This window comes from Neofelis nebulosa, chromosome 1 (assembly GCF_028018385.1).
Source record: "Neofelis nebulosa isolate mNeoNeb1 chromosome 1, mNeoNeb1.pri, whole genome shotgun sequence".
In the NCBI taxonomy this organism is placed as follows: domain Eukaryota; kingdom Metazoa; phylum Chordata; class Mammalia; order Carnivora; family Felidae; genus Neofelis; species Neofelis nebulosa.
In genome coordinates this window covers 83,500,851-83,522,612 of record NC_080782.1, presented here as the reverse complement: position 1 = coordinate 83,522,612, position 21,762 = coordinate 83,500,851, and the positions used below count along the sequence as shown (strand labels likewise).

General features: G+C 35.6%; 1 protein-coding gene across 3 annotated transcripts in view; it reads right to left on the bottom strand.

Annotated features, from left to right (window-relative positions):
- Positions 1-21,762, bottom strand: part of KIAA0825 (KIAA0825 ortholog) — a 387,603-nt gene that overhangs the window by 320,696 nt on the left and 45,145 nt on the right. For all 3 annotated transcript variants that reach the window (XM_058729962.1, XM_058728632.1, XM_058729187.1), the window contains 3 exons: positions 20,486-20,617; positions 5,673-5,841; positions 1,913-2,582 (listed from right to left, as the gene is read on the bottom strand). In XM_058729962.1, the coding sequence (XP_058585945.1) occupies positions 1,913-2,582; positions 5,673-5,841; positions 20,486-20,616 (970 nt within the window). In that variant the 5' untranslated portion in view covers position 20,617. The remainder of the gene's footprint in view (positions 1-1,912; positions 2,583-5,672; positions 5,842-20,485; positions 20,618-21,762) is intronic.

The window sequence follows — 21,762 nt, the reverse complement described above, 5'->3', positions numbered from 1 at the left end:
TTTCAAATTTTGGTGTTAAAGCCTACACACATAGTTTTCTCTCACGAATGAGAAAACACCTCAATATCAGTCCTAAAGACTCCATAGCAACTTACACATATTTTCAACCATATGGATCTTTTCTTCTGTTATAAACTATATTTAGCATATATAAAACTTTCATGTTTTAAACACTTTACAAGTAAGCAGGAATTCTTTTAGAGAATATAAAAATTTTTAGAAAATAAGTATACTCATGACATGCATTTAAAATTTATGTAACAATTAAAATGAAAATCTATTTGCTTTGAGCAAAACTGTAATGTTCCTAAATTAGCTGACTTTGCATTCTGCCATAACCTAAAGTTGGCTGATGCATGTCTGTTCTGTGATATGATATAGCTTCCAGAGGAAAATAAAAAAAATATAAGATAAAACATTAAACTACTTGAAAATTCATATATCACAGTATTTTGGTATTCTGGCATTTTATTAAGGAAGGTATGTAAAAATATGATGAGCTATGGAAATTTTTAAAAGTGACCATAAATTCAAAGACAGCAATTCACCAAATAACAATTTTCAAACACTTAAAAACTATAGTTTATGTACCTATTTAGAAATATACCTCAGAATTTTTACATAAAAGCATGACTAATAATTTTAAAAAATAATATTTTTATCGTGATTTTTCTCCACTAGTGGGAAATTAAAATGGTGACAGAAAAGTTTATTATATCACAATAATTTCTTTCTGTTTTCCTTTACCTTTTATATAAAATTAGGAATTTTCTTTTTTTTTTTTTTTTTTTTTTTTTTTTTTTAATTTTTTTTTTTTTTTCAACATTTTTAATTTATTTTGGGACAGAGAGAGACAGAGCATGAACGGGGGAGGGGCAGAGAGAGAGGGAGACACAGAATCGGAAACAGGCTCCAGGCTCCGAGCCATCAGCCCAGAGCCTGACGCGGGGCTCGAACTCACGGACCGTGAGATCGTGACCTGGTTGAAGTCGGACGCTTAACCGACTGCGCCACCCAGGCGCCCCTATAAAATTAGGAATTTTCAAATCACCTTTTCTTTATGGATATTCTTATAGAAATGATACTAGAGGAACTTTTTTTTTTTTTTTTTAATTTTTTTTTTCAACATTTTTTATTTATTTTTGGGACAGAGAGAGACAGAGCATGAACGGGGGAGGGGCAGAGAGAGAGGAAGACACAGAATCGGAAACAGGCTCCAGGCTCCGAGCCATCAGCCCAGAGCCTGACGCGGGGCTCGAACTCACGGACCGCGAGATCGTGACCTGGCTGAAGTCGGACGCTTAACCGACTGCGCCACCCAGGCGCCCCTAGAGGAACTTTTAAAATGCTATGCCTCTGTGACCAATTATAATATAGACTTTTATAGTTACCATTTCACAATAGCTCTTTATTGGAATTGACTAAAAGAATACAATTCTAATCGTCCAATTTTAGTTCATGTAAATTTCAACAAATCTTTAACAATTCTTTTTACCTAATGATGTTTCAGGTTTGGAAGATACAATGGGTTAAGAATTATACTTTTCTGTTACATATATGAGAATATTGATTCATATATATATATATATATATATATATATATATATATATATATACACAGTTTCACCCAGTAATTTATGCAATCAAAAAAACCAAGACTCTTATTGGCAACATTTTTGACTTACATTTTCAATATCTTTAACAATTTAAAGAACAGGAAGAAAAGCACGTCTAGGACTATACCTACAGAAAAAGAAATGCAGAAGAGAAATGTGCACTGAAAAATTTCATAATATTTATTTTCTGATTTAGTTTTAAGTTTGCAGTAAGTTTAACCAAATAGAAAAATGTTAGAAAATTAAAGGTATCAAAAGGCTTAAGTCAAACCGAACAAATTTAAAAAATCACTAACCCAAAGCATGCACTGATCCTCTATGCCTGCTGGAGCTCTTGCTTGTTTTAATCACACGGATAGCACTTTCTTTGAACTGCAGCTCACAAAAATTTTCAAGAAACTTTGCCATTTCTTCTGCAACAGTATCCAGGTAAGTTTCTTTAATGAATTTCACCGTTGAGGTGGGAGCTAAAATTTCGTGTAGTGTGTTAAAATCTTCTTTTATCATTGAGTATAACCTAAGCATTGTACTTTGGTATCCATGAGCCATTATGTCTAAATTCAATTCTCTGCTATAAGCAGGAAAACAGTTCTGCAGGAGCTCAGCCAACAGTTTATTCTGTATGCTTTGGTACTTGATTATAACTTCTGATTCTGGATAAAGAAACAACAGTTGTTGTATGCACTGCTTTTTCAACCAAATTTTGTGCTGTGAATTGATGATTTCATTATGGCTTTGTAATTTGTTCACTAAGAAGCGTCGAAGATGTAGTCTTATGTTATCCCAGATAGACTGTACATCCATGGAGGAATCATCTTCCACAGAATGAAGAGAAGTCCGAGAGAGGAAATGGAAAGATGCTCCACTTAGAGTTGCCGGGAACGAAACGCTGCTCTGGCAGGAGAGATCCCAAAGTAAATCCAGTATCACTTCTTCTTGATTTAGTTCACTCTTCAACGAATCTTGCTAATAAAAGTAAATTATAACATGAAAAATGTGATTAGCTGTAAGAGTAATAGTAAAAATGATTTCTATAGTCACACAATTTCATACTAATTCATTTCAATTTAGAATCAATACTCAAATGGTCTTCAAGGGTTTTTGTGTGTGTGTGTGTGTGTGTGTGTGTGTGTGTGTGTGTGTGTGTGTGTGTTTTGCATTTGGAATTTAATCAATTCAGGTATTTTAGAAGGTTAGCTTTATGATCCGTTAAATTATGCATGCTCAGGTGATGATCTATATTTTCAGTTAGCCTTCCAAACATAATATAGTTTTCAGCCCTCATTGTTATCCATCCCCAATATAATCTGAGCTGCAGCTTGAAAATTCTAAATAAAAATCTATAGCAAAACGTTGATTGAAATGTATTCCTCTGACAAAATAAACTCAAGATCATGTCCCTAAGTGATTCCTGGTAGAAAATTTTCATGCCTGAATAAGCATATCTATTATTATAGAACCCCAAATGAACATACAAAATGGAGACCTTTAAATATAGTCTGTGCCCAGAGGTTACTAATACCTGCCATCCTGAGAAATAAAATATAATATAAAGACATTAACTTTCATTTAAGTCCCTTTTTGAGAGCCATGTTAAGAAATATTTTACTTAGGAAATTAATCTGAGAATATTTCAGTTCTCTCCAAAAAGATAAGTAACTCAATAGGGGGAAAAGATACTCTCAGAATCATTCCCCAAAAGATGATACAAAATTATTCCTTTATGCCTTCTGTGTTGCCAGAAAACAATGATAGGTATAATTATGAATAGTAAAGGAATAAAAAGTTACTTTCTTTTTAGACCTTGAATTACATGCACACATTCTCCTTACATGCTGAATTTCCTAATTTTGTCTCTTTCAGGTAACACTGAAATTAGTTTATATTCTCTGAGTAGTAACAAGCTGATTCTAAGAAAACTGGAAGCAAAATTCAAGTGGCATTAAATAAGGCTGGCTTTGAAATTTCCTATTGACAAAGACACTACAGGTATTATGTATGATTCAGAATTATGCAGAAGTCATGCGAATTCCAGGAATTTGCTCTCAAGCCATTCTAAGCAGTGCCCTATCCAATTTAATGTTCCATATGTAATATAGATAGATAGATAGATAGATAGATAGATAGATAGTATTTTATTATATAAAAAGCACTTATCTATCAAGCCTTTGGCTTATTCACAATAAAAATTCTGTGATACAGATATTTAGAAACCCAGTTTGCAGATAAGGACACTAACATGCAACATGTTTAAGGTACTTTCCAAACGTCACACACAGTAAAGCACAAGACCAAGAATGAATCCGTGGCTTCATTCTCCCTATCTATGCTCTTTCTACTACACTCCAGAGAGCCACAAAGTGCACTGATCTTTCTGAAGCTTCTCTCTCTCTCTCATCCCTCTCTATTTAGTGCTTTTGATACTTCTAGAAAAAAAATGGTAAATTCTATGAAACAAACAAGTCATGTTAGTGCCTCTATCTTGGGTTTCTTTTAATCAGTCTAAATCTGTAAATATTTGATCAAACAATATTTAAAGAATAATAGGTTCAGGACACGTGTATAGTATGACTACTTAAGTTTGAGAATAACTTCAGTATAATTGTCATAATGAGAACCTCTGTTTCTTATTTAAGTACTTAGATAATAAATTAAAAAATTTCTATTAAAAAAAAGAGAGCTGTGAAAAATGGCTGTTAAGATTGACAGCTTTAGCATGTAAAAACTTGATAATAAGGTCGTTTCAACCAGAATCTGTTTAATAATGTGGTTCTTTCCTCAAAATAACATGATCAATTATGTAAAAAAAAAAAAAAAAAAAAAAAAAAACCTAGGTCTGGAACAACCCTATCAGTTTAATGAATTTGAGCAAAACTAAAGCGGCCTTTGCCCTGCAGTGAATACAGAATGACTTATGTGTGACAGATTAAAAGATAATTAAAAGCTTTTGCTTTTAATTAAATGAGAAAGCATTATTACATCAATATTAATGAAATTCAATACACATGGCTCTTAATAGAAATTAAAGGAATAACTATGTCCATATTTATTCTTCAAGCCTGCACCTTCAAGAGATAATGGGTGAGGGGATTTTCTTAAAAGAATAGGCTTCAGGGCACATAGTCTTCCTTTCTCTTCCTTTTATTACTTTGTAAACATTAAAGAGACATCTGCAATAATAACAATAGCCAAAAACTTTTCATCTGATTCTGTCATCCTAAGCCATCTACAACCTCAAGATATTTTCCACATCTGCCTTAGTCAATGTTTGATGTTTAGACAAAAACAGTGCCTTTTTCCCCCTAAAGAAAATTAAAACCATAGCCACAGACATACTGCTTTCTAACAATCATGCTGTTTCTTTGGGAAACTGTTGTTGCAAGCTACCCATAGCCACAGACATACTGCTTTCTAACAATCATGCTGTTTCTTTGGGAAACTGTTGTTGCAAGCTACTCCTTGTAGATATAGGGGTAATAAAGTGGGTGTTCTTACTCCATGGCTACAAACACATCCTAACATAGTGAGTGGTCAGTATCAAAGAATGACCAATGTAGTATTTCCCCATCAATTAACAGTGGTCTTGTAGAAATTACTGCCTTGCTTGAAAAAACTGGGTATGCCTGCAGTTTGGGAATACACGGAATGATAGACAAGGCAACTTAAAAGATACAATCAACGGTGATCTCATTATGCTTAATAATAAGCACAGAGAAGATGAGTGGTTGTGAAGGACATAAAACATAATAAATATGAACTTTTCTGGTAGACAAATGTGTGGTACATATCAATCTACACATTTTGGAATTATAATGTTTAATCTCCATTTATATAAAACTTCATTTTATTGATACAAATCATTGTAAAAGGTAAAAAACAAACAGCTCACTGTACTCCACTGGGGATACAGAAACCAAACCATACCCCAACCCCTAGATATGGTAGGATAACACGGTCACTAAAATATTTACATATAAGAAGCTGAATGAATTATATTCCTGTTCACCCACCCCACCTCACTATAAAACAAAGGATTTTTTTGTTTTGTTTTTTTACCAGTGTTTTGAGGAATTTTATCAAATCTCCATGGGGAATGGAAGGTGACTTGGATGAATTATAATTATAGTTATCTAGCCACTCAAAACAGTCAGTTGTCGTTTGCAGCTGCACATCTGGACACTGCTTGTTAACTTCAGATTGTATTTCTTTAATGCAATGTTCTATGCTATAAAAAAAGAAAAGAAAAGATTATTTTGGTAGGAAACAAGTAATGGCTCCATGTCATAATATCACAGGACCTGAGATGTTTATACGTGGTACCTGGTTGAATATGGTTTACAAAATTATAAAGCATTCTTACAATAGGAAACAATAACAAAGAGACTACATATTTTCATTCATAATTGAAAACTGAATGCTCAGATTTTCTGGAAATTTCCTATCACACACAGTGGAGGAAATACAAGATGTAAGATATCTAGATACTCTGAGATGAATCAGAAATCATTCTGTGTTAAAACAAAAATCAAGCATGGCTACAATGAAATGATGGTCCTCTTGATAAGCAGTAGATGGAATGCAGAGATAAGATACTCATGTTGACTAATTATCATAAACATAGTCTACTAATAGGTGAATGACTATACAAATTATGGAAAACCTCAATCAATGGGATATTAAAATGTCACAAAGCAATTACAAAAACCTTGCAATTTTAAAAGTTGTTAAACATAGATACATGCTGTATACACACTGTTATTACAGCCAACTATCTTTTCCTGTCCTAGAACTCCATTCCAAAAAACGAAAACAAGAACATACTAAACACTGTATTAAAAAAAAAAAAAAAAAAAAAAAGACTAGAAGGAAATGAAACAAAACAAAGGGTTAATAGCAATTATCTTTGGGTAATGAAATTGATCTTTTACATTTTACTTTTCTATAATTTTCTAAAGTTTTAGAAAGTATATAATACTCATTTACCAAAAAATAAACTAAAAACAGAAAAACTTGTCCAATTGAATCTTTCAATACATATCTGCTTTAAAAATAATATACAGAGTACCCTTAGTTCTAACACTAAATGGATATACTATGTTATTTTAATTTTCATATAAAATCTGTGGATTCATGATTATAAATCTTCGTGGTATAAACTGATGACCTTAAGCAGAATGTCATCTGTGGAGCCACATGGATATGACATATTACTACCACCTGATGGCAGCATATCTAAACTGCAAGAAAGCTTATTAACAGAAAAATTCTTTTGAAGCTGACCACCCTCACCCAAAATCGACAGCTATGCATTTGCTTCTTAATAATATTAAGAAAGATCTGTTACTGAACAGGTTATTACTGTTTTGAAAATATCATTGCTATTAATTATAGATACCATGTGACAAAATTATTTAAGCTTCGGAAACAAAACTGATTATTAAAACTGATGTCATATGAATGGCTCTTCAAAAATCATCAGGTGTGGGTTGCCTATAAAACACACTGTCAATTTAAGGAAGGCTTTTCAGGAGACTTCTGAGCATGAGTGAATTCAAACTGAATTACCATGAAACAAATAACATTCTGAGACTCAAAGAGCTTTTTCATGAAAACAAGAAAAAGAATACCTCCTTAGGCCACAGGCCATGCAATTTCCTGATGGGACAATTCTATTCAGGAATAACAGTTCTAAGTCAGCCTTAATATTGGCAGATATGTTTTTAACTTATGTAAGCACATCTATGAATGAGAAACATGATACCTGAAGCATACACCTTAACTCTAGGCACGCTTTAACAAAGGTTCTTATTATAGCATCCTTATGTGTCTCATTCAATGAAACCTAATAGATTACAGCAAAGTGAATTGGAAAGGCTCAGTGCTGAGTCTGCCTAAATCTGTTTCAATCAAGACTCAGCTTTTAGGCTAATCTCTAACATCTGAATCTGGGTAGAGGCCAATAACCACAATCTATAAATAGGGTAAAGCCTTCTGAAGGCTAGATATTTTAGTAATTTGTCCAAACACTGATAAAGGGACTGAGCAGTTAGTTGCATTTCAGACCACCTCCCTCACTGATACAAACTAAGACAGTTGAGCTGGCTTTTAAAATCACAGATTTTTGGGGTGCGTGAGTGGCTTATTCGGTTAAGTGTCTGACTCTTGACTTCAGCTCAGGTTATGGTCTCATGCTCCATGAGAATGAGCCCCAACTCAGGCTCCTCACTGTTGGGATTCTCTCTCTCCCTCTCCCCACCCACACTCTTGGTCTCTCTCTCAAAATAAATAAACTTAAAAAGTTTTTGTCATAAAATTTTTTAAAAATATTTATTTATTTATTATGAAATTTATTGTCACATTGGTTTCCATACAACACCCAATGCTCATCCCAAAAAATGCCCTCTTCAATACCCATCACCCATCCTCCCCTCCCTCCCACCCCCCATCAACCCTCAGTTTGTTCTCAGTTTTTAAGAGTCTCTTATGCTTTGGCTCTCTCCCACTCTAACCTCTTTTTTTTTTTTCCTTCCCTTCCCCCATGGGTTTCTGTTAAGTTTCTCAGGATCCACATAAAGAGTGAAAACATATGGTGTCTGTCTTTCTCTGTATGGCTTATTTCACTTAGCATCACACTCTCCAGTTCCATCCACGTTGCTACAAAGGGCCATATTTCATTCTTTCTCATTGCCACGTAGTACTCCATTGTGTATATAAACCACAATTTCTTTATCCATTCATCAATTGATGGACATTTAGGCTCTTTCCACAATTTGGCTATTATTGAGAGTGCTGCTATAAGCATTGGGGTACAAGTGCCCCTATGCATCAGCACTCCTGTATCCCTTGGGTAAATTCCTAGCAGTGCTACGGCTGGGTCATAGGGTAGGTCTATTTTTCATTTTTTGAGGAACCTCCACAATGTTTTCCAGAGTGGCGGCACCAGTTTGCATTCCCACCAACAGTGCAAGAGGGTTCCCGTTTCTCCACATCCTCTCCAGCATCTATAGTCTCCTGATTTGTTCGTTTTGGTCACTCTAGCGTGAGGTGATATCTGAGTGTGGTTTTGATTTGTATTTCCCTGATGAGGAGCGACGTGGACCATCTTTTCATGTGCCTGTTGGCCATCCGGATGTCTTCTTTAGAGAAGCGTCTATTCATGTTTTCTGCCCATTTCTTCACTGGATTATTTGTTTTTCAGGTGTGGAGTTTGGTGATCTGTTTATAGATTTTGGATACTAGCCCTTTGTCCGATATATCATTTGCAAATATCTTTTCCCATTCCGTTGGTTGCCTTTTAGTTTTGTTGATTGTTTCCTTTGCTGTGTCACAAAATTTTCAATGTCAGAACTTCTGATTTTGTTTTTAGTTGGCTAAACATCTTGTCATTCTGCCATTCACCACTGTCTAAACATCTTGCTTTTAAAAAGCAAAACAATAGTTGGAAGTGTAGAGATTTATTGCCCGATTAGTATACAAAAGTATTATTTTCAAAATTTAAGGTGAAAGCTTGATATGTAATTTTTATTGAGGTCAAAATTAATTCAAAATTACCTAAAATGTAAAATTATTTTCTTTTTATTTATTTATTTAAAAAAATTTTTTTAACATTTATTTATTTTTGAGACAGGGAGAGACAGAACATGAACAGGGGAGGGTCTGAGAGAGGGAGACACAGAATCTGAAGTAGGCTCCAGGCTCTGAGCTGTCAGCACAGAGCCCGATGCGGGGCTAGAACTCATGGACTGCGAGATCATGACCTGAGCTGAAGTCGGAGGCTTAACCGACTGAGCCACCCAGGCGCCCCTAAAATTATTTTCATATATGTGTAGTAGTAATATTGCTGATGGGGATCATAATCTTGGATGGGAGGAGGTCTATATAACTTCAGAGGTAGATGATGAAAGACCCTAGTCTAGGATTTTTGAAATAACAAGGTACTTGTCTTTATTCGGGTTTAAGTGTTTTCTGATTAACTGTAAGATCCTTCAAATTTTCTTTAGAAGAAAGGTCAGTCATAAAAAAAAAAAAAAACTACCAAGATAATTCAACAAATAGAAATCCAATTAACACTTTTATTGTTAGATCCTAGACATTAGCCTAAAAATGTAAACAGTCTAAAAACAGATGTAGAATCTCTTCCCTAAATAGTTTAAATTCCCAAATTTACACCATTAGTTGGCTTAGCAAGGACTTTTTTTTTGAGAGCAAGAGAACATGAGAGAGAGAGAGAGAGAGCGAGCATAGGCACACAAGTGGGGGAGGGGCAGAGGAAGAAGGAGATAGAATCTCAAACAGGCTCCATGCCCAGTGGGGCTCAATCCCATGACCCTGGGATCATTAGCAAGAACTTTTTTTTTTTCATTAGAAGAACTTTTAAAAGCATTTTTTTAGCCTTATCCACTGAAACCATCTTAAATGTCTATCAACAAGAAAATTATTAAATTATTAAATAGTTAATTCACTGAGTGGGAGAGAGCCATGAAAATAAAAGTAGAAATGTAGCTATCAACATAGATGAATCTTACAAATACACTGTTGAGAGGAAAAGGTACAAATAAATACACACAGTACGATACTATCCACACAACAGTTTGAAAATCTGCCATGCATCAGTACACCTTATTATAAGGGATTATAAGCATAGGTAGTCGAAGTAGAAGGAAATGTGCTGGAGTGATCACCATCACCAAATCCAGGATGGAGATGAGAAAGTGGATGATATTGGAGAAAGGCATATAGTGAGCCTTTGCAGTCCTGGTATTGTTTTATTCCTTAAACTGGATGATGAGTGTATAAATGTTTATCATTAATACCCTTTATGCCTTTTCATATGTCTCAACATTTCTTAATAAATTTGAACCCAATGTACTTAATTATAATGACTCTGAATTATCCAAGTTAATGACGTGTATGAGCGCATACATTACTGACAGGCTGTGTGTAAATCAGATTTACAAACCATTTTTAAAATGCAATATGCAATATTCTTTTTTAGAAGATATCTGTGGTGGTTTTCTCATTCAACATTCACCCCTGGGTACCCTGAGTGTAAAAATTACTTATTGAATGAAGACATGTTCGATCAACATTAAGTGAATGCTGAATATGTGGCATGCACTGTGATATATACTTGGGATCCAAATGTGAGTAAGACAGCGTCCCATCTCTAAAGGAATTCTGTCTAATGAGAGAGACAGACCTGTAAATAAATAACTTCATTACAGTAAGACTTGATAAGAGGTGTGTACAGTGCTAAGGGACTACACAGGAGGCAGCTGCTAAATGTGCCTTGAAAGGTATAGAAAACTTATAGAAAAGGAAATTATATGCAAGGATATTGATGCTTTAAGAAAATTAATGGGGGGTGCCTGGGTGGCTCAGTCGCTTAAGTGAATGCCTTCAGCTCAGGTCATGATCTTGTGGTTCATGAGTTCGAGCCCCACGTCAGGCTCTGTGCTGACAGCTCAGAGCCTGGAGCCTGCTTCAGATTCTGTGTCTCCCTCTCTGTCTGCCTCTCCCCTGCTTGCACTCTATCTTTCTCCCTCTCAAAATTAAATAAACATTAAAAAAAAATTTAAAAAGAAAAAAGAAAACTAATGGGATCACTGTTCTTAGAATTCCCTGACATCTGACCCCTGAGAATTTAGTGATCATCTAACATTATTGCCATGTCACTTAAAAACAATGTTTATTTGGATAATGAAAAATAGTTTATTTTTATGGTCACAACTATATTTATGTATGCATGTAAGTGTGTATCTTACTTCCAAAAAAGGACTGAGATGTCTTACAGTTAGACAGCATTGAATAACAAAAGTGTAAGAGCCTATTAATATCAGGCTGGTATAGGTGAGGATAGGGAGAGGAACTGAGAAAAAGAGAAGAGAATATTTATGACATAAAATCTAGAAACTTTATTGTAAAAGTTCTTTCAAGATTTAAAACACAGAGTCTTTATTATTCAACCACATAATAATTCAAAGGAAAAAAAAAGTATGTTCCATTGGGGAAAATTATGACAATGTTTTCGATGTAAAGGTTGTAGAAAACATTTTGGTATGCTTTCATGGAAAGCTAGAATTTCTATTTTTATTTTTAAAATCAGAGTAGAGATGTCATGGTAGAGATTAAGATTTTTACAGTAAGAGAAATCTAAACATTAAAAAAATTCATTTCATATTTTTAATGCTCTTGTTTATACTGTTTACCCACAACATAAATTCAGTCTAAAGAAAAAACTTTTTCAATCTATCACATGTTTAAAAGCACAAATAGTTATGAGATAAACAGTTTTCCAGTTTTTAGCTAAGTCCAATTTATCTAACTAGATTAGTAAAATTCCTAGGAATTAATAAGTAATTAATAGGGAAGAGGGCTGATATATAAAAATTAGTAATTAAACTATAAGCCAGCCATAAAATAAAAGCTTATTTTCCTGAAACAAACGTATTTTGGGATAGTACTTTCTAAAAGGTTGAGAAAAGGATTCATAAAACTATTTTAATGGCTAAAAAGTATAGTAAGAAATTAAACATCTATGCCAAACTGTCTTTTATTTCAAAGAGATTTTGGTCATTTCAAAATGTCTTAAGTATAGTTGCAAGGAAAAAACATCCTCAACACCAAATCCTGTTAACACTATCTGTTTAAATCTTTTCTTAAATGTATCCTCCCCTTTCAATTCTTACTGTGAAAGACTGGGTTCAGTTTCTTTTTATCTCTCATCTGAAATATACAAATAACCTCCCAAGATTCATGTTGTTATGTTCAGTTATTCTATGAGGAATGTAGGAAGAAAGAAACTTTTGGGGTGCCTGGGTGGCTCAGTCAGATGAGCATCTGACTCTTAGTTTGGGCTCAGGTCATGATCTTGCAGTTTGTCGGTTCGAGCCCTGCATTGGGCTCTGTGCTGACAGAGCCTGCTTGGGATTCTCTCTCTCCCTCTCTCTCTGCCCCTGCCCTTCTCTCTCTCTCTCTGTCTCTCTCTCTCTCTCTCTCTCTCTCTCTCTCTCTCTCTCTCAAAATGAATAAACTGTAAAAAACAAAGAAAGAAACTTTTGAGTTAGGACTCTGTTATTTATTGCTTTATATCACTAATCCTCACAACAGCAATTTAGAGAGGCTCTTGCATGGTTCAGACAGCTTCAAGAAAGTTCACACCTAGTATAGGGGTTATGCCAATCTAAAAGTCTACAGCGCTTTCAAAAAATTTCAAGTGTGAAATACTCCCCCAGCTTCTATCAATGGCAGAGTCATCCTGGGAGTACAAGAGTAAGCTGGAACTGATCGGAGTCAGCCTGGCATTAGATCCCAAAGCACATCTTTTTTTTCCTCTCTCTTAAATTTACATCTAACTTGGGGGGTGCCTGGGTGGCTCAGTTGGTTAAGCGTTGGACTCTTGATATCAGCTCAGGTCATGATCTCAAGGTTGTGAGACTAGTCTACATCTTTATTTCCATTGCCTGGATAAATTCAATCATTGTGCTGGACAACAGGTTTGACTGGAAGTTACAAGTGAGGGTTTAACAACATCCATGTAGGAAGGCACATACAGCATGCATTGTTCTATACTGCCTCTGGGAAAGAAGACAGTTTTAGCATTGCTGGAGAACAATGTTTCAACAGCTAAGTGTACAACTTCTAAGAAATCATCTTGTAGATAAACTCTCATAATGAAGGAAGAATGCACATATGCATGCATGTGTGAAGTAAAGGCAGAGAGACGGCAAAGAATATAATGTTCATCAAGAAGGAATTGGCGGGCGCCTGGGTGGCTCGGTCGGTTAAGCGTCCGACTTCGGCTCAGGTCATGATCTCGCGGTCCGTGGGTTCGAGCCCCGCGTCGGGCTCTGTTCTGACAGCTCAGAGCCTGGAGCCTGTTTCAGATTCTGTGTCTCCCTCTCTCTGTGACCCTCCCCCGTTCATGCTCTGTCTCTCTCTGTCTCAAAAATAAATAAACGTTAAAAAAAAAAAAAAATTTAAAAAAAAAAAAAAAAAGAAGGAATTGGCTTGGGGTGCCTGGGTGGCTCAGTCGGTTAAACATCTGACTCGACTTTGGCTCAGGTCCTGATCTCACGGTGTGAATTCGAACACCATATTGGGGTCTGCACTGACAGGGCAGGGATACTCTCTCACCTCTCTCTACCTCTCTCTCAAAACAAAAACAAAAACAAAAAAACTTAAGAAAAAAGAGGGAAATGGCTTAATAAATTGTTGCACACCTAAATGAGTGAAATCTAAAAGATGAGGTAAAATTATATGGAGAGATTTAAAAAATGTATTAGGTAAAAAAAAACCTAACTATAGTACATCATATAGTTCCCATTTGTATAAAAAGGTAAAGTATGTTTGGGTGCATGCATACATATGCAGAGACTACTTCTGGATAGTTTTACAATAATTTAACCATATAGGTTACTTCTGAAGAATAAGACTACGAGGGTCAGAGCCTACCCTTCTGTACTGAACTTTTCCTCATATGTGCCTTTCTCTGCTGTCTGAAATCTTCCATGAGTCATACTCATGTATGTATTTTCAAATACATAATGGAAAAGAAAACTAGCATTTGATGACAGCATCTTCTATCACATACTACTCATCTAGCCTCACACTAGTTAAAGATAAAGCAAACACAATAGATGCCTAATTGACTGTCTTCTAGCCTACTTTGTGCCAGGACTATTTAAGGCAGTGTTGAGCAGCTGAAGTCTTTAATGTTTATTTATTTATTTTGAGAGAAAAAGAGAGCGCGAGCAAGGGAGGGGCAGAGAGAGAGAGGGAGAGAAAGAATTCCAAGCAGGCTCTTCAATGTCAGCATGGAGCCTGACATGGGGCCAAACTCACAAACTGTGGTATCATGACCTGAGCCAAAACCAAGAGTTGGATGCTTAACTGACTGAGCCACCCAGATGCCCTGAGCACTTGAAGTCTTTAAAGTAGAGATGAAGGAAGTAATAATCCCAGTTTCCAAATCCCCCGATCCACCCCTCAGCTCCCTTACCATCCCAAAGAAAAATATTTAGTCCAGACATTCTAAAATTAGGACTGTAATTAACAAAGGTTGTGTTGTGTTAGTGGGACTCTTGATTTTTTTAAAAATATATATTTTTAAAGTTTATTTATTTTGAGAGAGAGAGTGTGTGAGAGTGAGCAGGGGAGGGGCAGAGAGAGAGGGAGAGACAGAATCCCAAGAAGGCTCCACTGTCAGCACAGCACCTGATGCAGGGCTCAACCTTGGAAACTAACGAATGACGAGATCATGACCTGAGCTGAAATCAAGAGTTGGATGCTTAACTGGCTGAGCCACACAGGTGCCCCTCTTTTTATTTTTTTAAAAGTTTCTTTGTTTGTTTATGTAAGTAAGTAAGTAACCTCTACACCCAACATGGGGCTCGAACTCAAGACCCTAAGATCAAGTCACATGCTCCTCTGACTGAGCCTGCCAGGTGGCCCTGATAGTGACTCTTTTTAGACAAAGTGTTGACTCTGCTGAATCCCTGACTAGGCACTTTCCAGGGAAAACTGGCAGGGTTGGGTTAGATCTCAGGGCACGGATCTAACAGGAAAGATGAGCCAGCCACAGCAGTCACATCTCATTACCGTGGCTCAGTTCTCTTTTAGTATCTCTGTCCTATTCTTTCCCTCAGAGGTGGGCCAGGTCTTCACCAGGCACCCCTGATTCTTAGCTCAAGAGGACTTACTTCCTAACTACCTTTCTCCCTGAGAAACAGAGGCCTAACTATTGTTGGCTCAATCTTATTGTTGGATGGATATTTAGTATACTATTGTTCTATTTTTGTTATCATAACAACTTACAAACAAGCAGACACTTGCTTCCTCCTATTTCCCATGGAAAGATAATGACAATAATAATCCTTAAAAATATCTTAAATTTGGGGCACCTGGGTGGCTCAGTCCGTTAAGTGTCCAACTTCTGCTCAGATCATGATCTCGTGGTTCATGGATTCGAGCCCTGCATTGGGCTCTGTGCTGACAGCTCAGAGCCTGGAGCCTGCTTCAGATTCTGTGTCTCCCTCTCTCTCTCTGCCCTTCTACTGCTCACACTCTGTCTGTCTGTCTCTCTCTCTCTCTCTCAAAAATAACATTAAAAAAAATAAAAAGAAATCATCAAATAAAAATCCGTTATTGCCTTATACATTCTGGACCAAGAGCAGGTGAAGCTAACACACATAAAAATAAAAGTTACATTTTTTAAAAATGTCAAACACTTAAAACCCATGTGTTTCTTGAAAGGATCACTTAATAATCATCTGATGAGCTACTTTACCTTGCCTAAAGCAGAGGTCTAAGGGCAGTATTGCAGGCACACAACACAGGACTATGCAGAAAAGAGTTAGGAACACCACAGACATTCAAATAAGGAGCTAACAGAGAAAAAAACGAGGGAAGTAAGCAGGTTCGCAAGCCACGATGAAACATGGCTCATCTTTCCTGTCTTCTCGCCTATCTCCACTTCTACCTGCACGCATCACTAGACTTTAGGTTGAGAGCTTCAGTAGGAGGACCAGATAAGTTTAAAAAGCAGCAAATGTAAATGGAGTCATGGAAAGTTTAGGTTACAGAGCTGAGGCCCAGGATGCTGTTTGCCTGGAGGCATTATTCATTCTGAGAAGGACAAGAGCCCTGATGGGGGAAACGGAAAATGCCTATTTAAGTCTCACTCTAGGTTCAAGGATAGATGGGGAAAGCTTTTGGGTTTCTTTCCATGTAGCCTAGTCTTGTGGAGTAATTTAGGAGAAGAGGTACAGATTCTGTCAGACGGATACATGAGAATAGAGAAACACATGAGAGAAGTACAAACACTAAACTTAAAAAAGGAGTATGTCTATATTAGTATCCCGTTTTTATTCCTAAGTAAGTGCCAAAATACTGCCACAGATAGTAATAGTACAGTGTATGAAATGACTAATTTTCACTTTATCTGATTTGCTATGGCCATAAAATATATTAACGTGAATATGTGTGTCCACTGGCAGATTTGTGGTTCTACCATGACAAGCCCAATGTTGACAGCTTATTTGAAGATTTCTTTTGGTTATTTCTTTCAGAACTTTAGGCCATCATGTGGAAAACTTCCCCCCAAGACTTCATATATAAATATAAAAAAATTAAGCATTATGTGGAAAATAAATGTAATGTATGGAATATGTATCCTCTGTAAATAAGCATGACTAAATTTACAGAAACCATGTATCTAATGTCCTGTCACAATTTAAAGTTAATGCTCTGCACCCCGCAGGCCTCTCCTGGATTAAGGCAAATATTATCTATGATAACACTTCTTGTTGTTTTTGTAGGTAAAACTTAGGTCTTGAAGGACACACAAAGACTTTCTATATTTAGAAAACAGAAAGGTAAAATAAACTTTTAATGATAAAATTGTATCTATCCAACTGAAAGTTAAGAGCAAAAAAAAATTCTTATTGTGATTCCAATAAAACTTCTACTCTTCAGTATCTTTTTCAACTATTAAGATCCATTTAGCTCAAAAAATATTTCAGCGACGTGCAGTTTTCAGTTACTGAACTAATGTGGGTACAACATTCATAGTATTCCTCTTTGGCAAGTTACTTACCTTCTTGTTACCAATTTTGATATGTGTTAAAAGTAAATAATTTGCGATCACTGATTTCCACGGTCAGACTTAAGAGTCACCTAGCTCTGACTTGAATGGAAATGATGATGTAGAAGAGAAAATGGTCTGAGAGAATGACAGCCTCTCTTGAAGGGCAGGTGAAGGTTCACTGACCCCTGGGCACTCTACTCCATTCTGGTGAATCACTGCTTTGGGGAAACAAAAGACCCTGTGGCTCGTAAAACCTGATGATATTAAGAAGAGGGAAGGATTTTATACTTAGAATTCAGGGTCACTGCTAGAAACACAACTTTAAAAATTCAAGGGTAAGGAAAAATACCATATTTAAAAATGAATTACTAGTGTTTTTTCCTTTAAAAAGTATCTGGTAAACCCATATCATACAGATGTTCATTACTTATTCAATGTACACCATTGAGAGATAAATAGAACTGTTAGAATACAAAAATGCCAAGGGTAATTCAACTACTGCAGTGTAAGTGTGGCATAACTGATTCGTCATGACATACAATTTTCTAAAAGCTATTCTGTTAGAAGGCAATAAATGAGTGCATAAATGATTTACATTCTTCTGAGCCATGGTTATTATTCAGTATTTTATTCTAAAAAATATATACACCCTATACTATTATGTTTATTCTCTAGAGTATAATAAAAACATAATTGAATTTGATGAAAAATAGACTTTATTCTAAATGTAGCATACAGCACATATAGCTACTCCCTTATTTTATCCCTTGTGAAGATCAATGGTCACTTGAGGTGGTTCTGTTCTAGGTTTGTTTTAATATATGGGCAATAAAATATTTTTAATTTAAAAATTATATCCTTATATTCCATGTCATATTTCCTTTTTAATAACATGAGTTTTGACCTAAATAACAACTTATGAATGCAAAATACAATATTTTAATCACTGTTTTACTTCTGAGCATGATTTCTTATTGACCAGGTAGGGCAGGAAATTAACTACAGATGGTATAGCAAATAAAAACGAAGCATTCTATAACAAAAGCATCAGAGTTCAGTGATTTGTTTTATTTTGAAAAAGCCTAAATGCTATTATGAAAAAAGGTTACCTTTTAAAAATTATTTAAAATTTGTTTTAATATAACCATCTCTGGAATTTAGATAAATTACTTACAAATATATTTAAGCTAATACTATTTTCATTTATAAGTTTCTTTGGGTTAAAAACTGTGCCATAAAATATCCAAATATATAATATATAAATTACATAATATGCAATTATACTAAAGTTTAACACAGTTATTTTATATTTATATACAAATTATAATACACACTCTAGAGTATGGTTAAATCATACATATATGCTATCTTTAAAAAAACTATACATAAACATATACACATATGTATGTGTGTATGCATATATATATATATATATATACTCACATATAGATGTATGTATATACGTATATATGTATATATATTGTAAGGGCAATGCAAATCAAAAATAAAAGGCTTCATTCTCTCTGTTGAAAATAAGGGAATGGATTTCCCTCTCTTCCTTTTACTTATTTATCTTTGAAATTTATAATTTTAAGTATTTTTTCATCTCTTTGAAATATATCCCTTAGAAGACTAGATTAGATCTTTTGTCAGCTTTCTCAACCAGGACTATCTCAAGAACCTGGAAGCCATCTTTTCCAAATGCAAACACCAAGCGCAATGGCTCCTGGCTCCAGTTCCTGATGAAGGGCAAGGACTAATTTCAGTGGTTGCTTTGTTCCAATCTGCAAAATCACTGTCCTAAAGATAGGAGAAGTGTGTTTGTCCTCAGGATAAAGACAATTAGCTAACGAAGGTATCCTCTAACACAGGTAAAATTAGGATGAACTATGCGTGAAAAAATATGCTGCCATGCCAAATCCTCTACGTGAGGACTAGCTACTGTTTATCTTGAAAACAGGTTTGTTATAGATTGTATCTACCAGGTTATATGAAGGGGTGCGATGCCCAGCTCTGACTTGCCAATCTCTTAGCAGACGGCCTGTGATATGCAACGCATTCTGGTTTAACGCCTGTTGAATAACAGAAGTGTTTTTATTCTCTTCTGCCTTTGTAGAGGGAATGTCTGGGATGGGAGATTTTGGTTTTAATTATAATTCCCCCAAAATATGCTTTCTTCTGAATTTATTTATGCCCTTTGTTATGACAAAAAATAGACTGCATTCTTACATAAAACATGAAAAAAAATCATAGATAGGAACATTTCACTTGCTTGGTTCGGTTTCTTGGACAATTCAATATTAACTATACCTTAAATTTTAAAAAAGGAAATACTAAGTCTCATTCTATATTAGAAATTTGTACTGTGGTTTGCATATTTATAACCTACATGAGGTGAATTATTAGAACCTTTGACCAAAAGGATCCAAATAGGTGAACTGATTCTAGGACCCAAAACACATATAAAGACAAAGTCTCTTCCATCTAATGGCAAACTGCTTAACTGTCCCATTACTCATAAATGTTTGGTAGCACTAACTTTTGGAGAAGGTGATAAAGATTAATCTTGCAGAGCAACTCTCTATGGAGTCTCTGGCCTTCCACGTGGGAAGGTGACTTATAATGACAAATGTTACATAAAAATAATGCATTTTTTTTTTTTTGGTCTCTTTCAACAACTCAAGCAATGCATGGCCTTATACTACCATTTTAATACTGTAATTTGAAATTTTTAATTTCTGTGCTTATCTATCAAGTGAAGCTGCTTAACTCTAAACATATTAATGAAAATCCAGGTCATCAATATTGGCAAACTCTAAGAAAACATTAGTAGAAATTCAATAAACTTTAATTTACCTATTTGAAGGCAGTGCCTAAATTTTTGAGTCACATTTGCTTAAAAAAGTTTTTTTAAATTTATTTTTGAGAGAGTGTTGCACGTGTGGGGAAAGGCAGAGACAGGGAAACAGAGGTTAGTAGGCGGGCTCCTCAGTGATAGCAGAGAGCCTGATGTGGGACTCGAACCTCATGAACCACGAGATCATGACCTGAGCCAAAGACGGACGGACGCTTAAAGGACTGAGCCACCCAGGAACCCCTTGAGTCTTAAAGTACTAATAATGTTAAATTCTAGGGAAGAGGGTTTAATCAATTTTTTTCAGGAAAATTAATAATATGAAAACCTAAAATGATCTAAGAGTAGAAAACACTAAAACTAGACCAGGTAAAGTTTGTGTAAATGAAACATGAAACCAACTGGTTTTAAATAATTAACAATATTTACCTTGTAGCATTTTGTTCTATCTTTTCATCAATGTCACTGAAGATCTGCTTAAACTCCAAGTCTCCAGGAAGTGAATTTAACAAACAATGTAGGTCAAAAGAAGTATGGGAATATTTATCTCCCCAATCCATTCTGTGGAATAAGAATAAAAAGCATGTCACATCCTCACAAATAAAGAAAAAAAAAAAAAAACACCTCAAGTTGTGATCCTAAACCAAAAATAATAATTCTCATTTATAGGTAAAATGAAATACAGCAGTAAGAAAACTAGGGTATTGTTAAACTAGGTATAGAGTGTTTTGTTATTTAATTTGCATGAGGTGTGACCTGATTTTCACACTTCTCTATGGTTTGAAAGCTGAACAAAACCGCACCCCTCAGAGAGTACTCAAGCATCCTGCTGCTTCTCACTGTAACCAAGAGCTGCAAAGGTGATCCCAAACCACATGGACCACTGTGAACAAGGGTGGCGGCAACAAGAATTCAACACCTTCCCTCCACCCTTGTCAACACACTGACCCTTAACTTCCAAATTTAAAAGTGTCATCCCATACCCCTTATTTATATGTGAAGAAGGCAGAATTTTCCTTGAATTCCTCTCTATCACCTCTGTCAACCTAAGTACTTATAACTGACTAAAACTTACATATTCTACTCTTCCTAGAGAGACATGCATTTTCCCACTATCGAATCATTCATTCAGTCAGTGCATATATATTCTTGAACGTTTGATATGTAAAAGGCGCTGCTGTGGAAGCTGGGGATACAATTGCAACAAATCAAAGTCTCTGCCCTCATGGAGTTTTTATCTCATTTAAGAACACATAAGCAGGTATACTTTACAAAAGATCACATGGTGAGAAGTGCTGTGAATACAAGAAAGCGGGGCATGGGGCGCCTGGGTGGCTTGGTCGGTTAAGCGTCCGACTTTGGGACTTCGGCTCAGGTCATGATCTCACGGCCCGTGAGTTCGACCCCCGCGTCGGGCTGGCCCGTGAGTTCCAGCCCCGCGTCGGGCTCTGTGCTGACCGCTCAGAGCCTGCAGCCTGTTTCAGATTCTGTGTCTCCCTCTGTCTCTGCCCCTCCCCTGTTCATGCTCTGTTTCTCTCTGTCTCAAAAATAAATAAACGTTGAAAAAAAAAATTAAAAAAAAAAAATAAAGCGGGGCAATAGAACAGACTAAAAATGATGGAGATGGGGTAGAATGTGATCTATTTTATTTAGGGATATGTTATTTTTGGATATAAAGAAGTGCTTATAAAGTACATAATGACTAA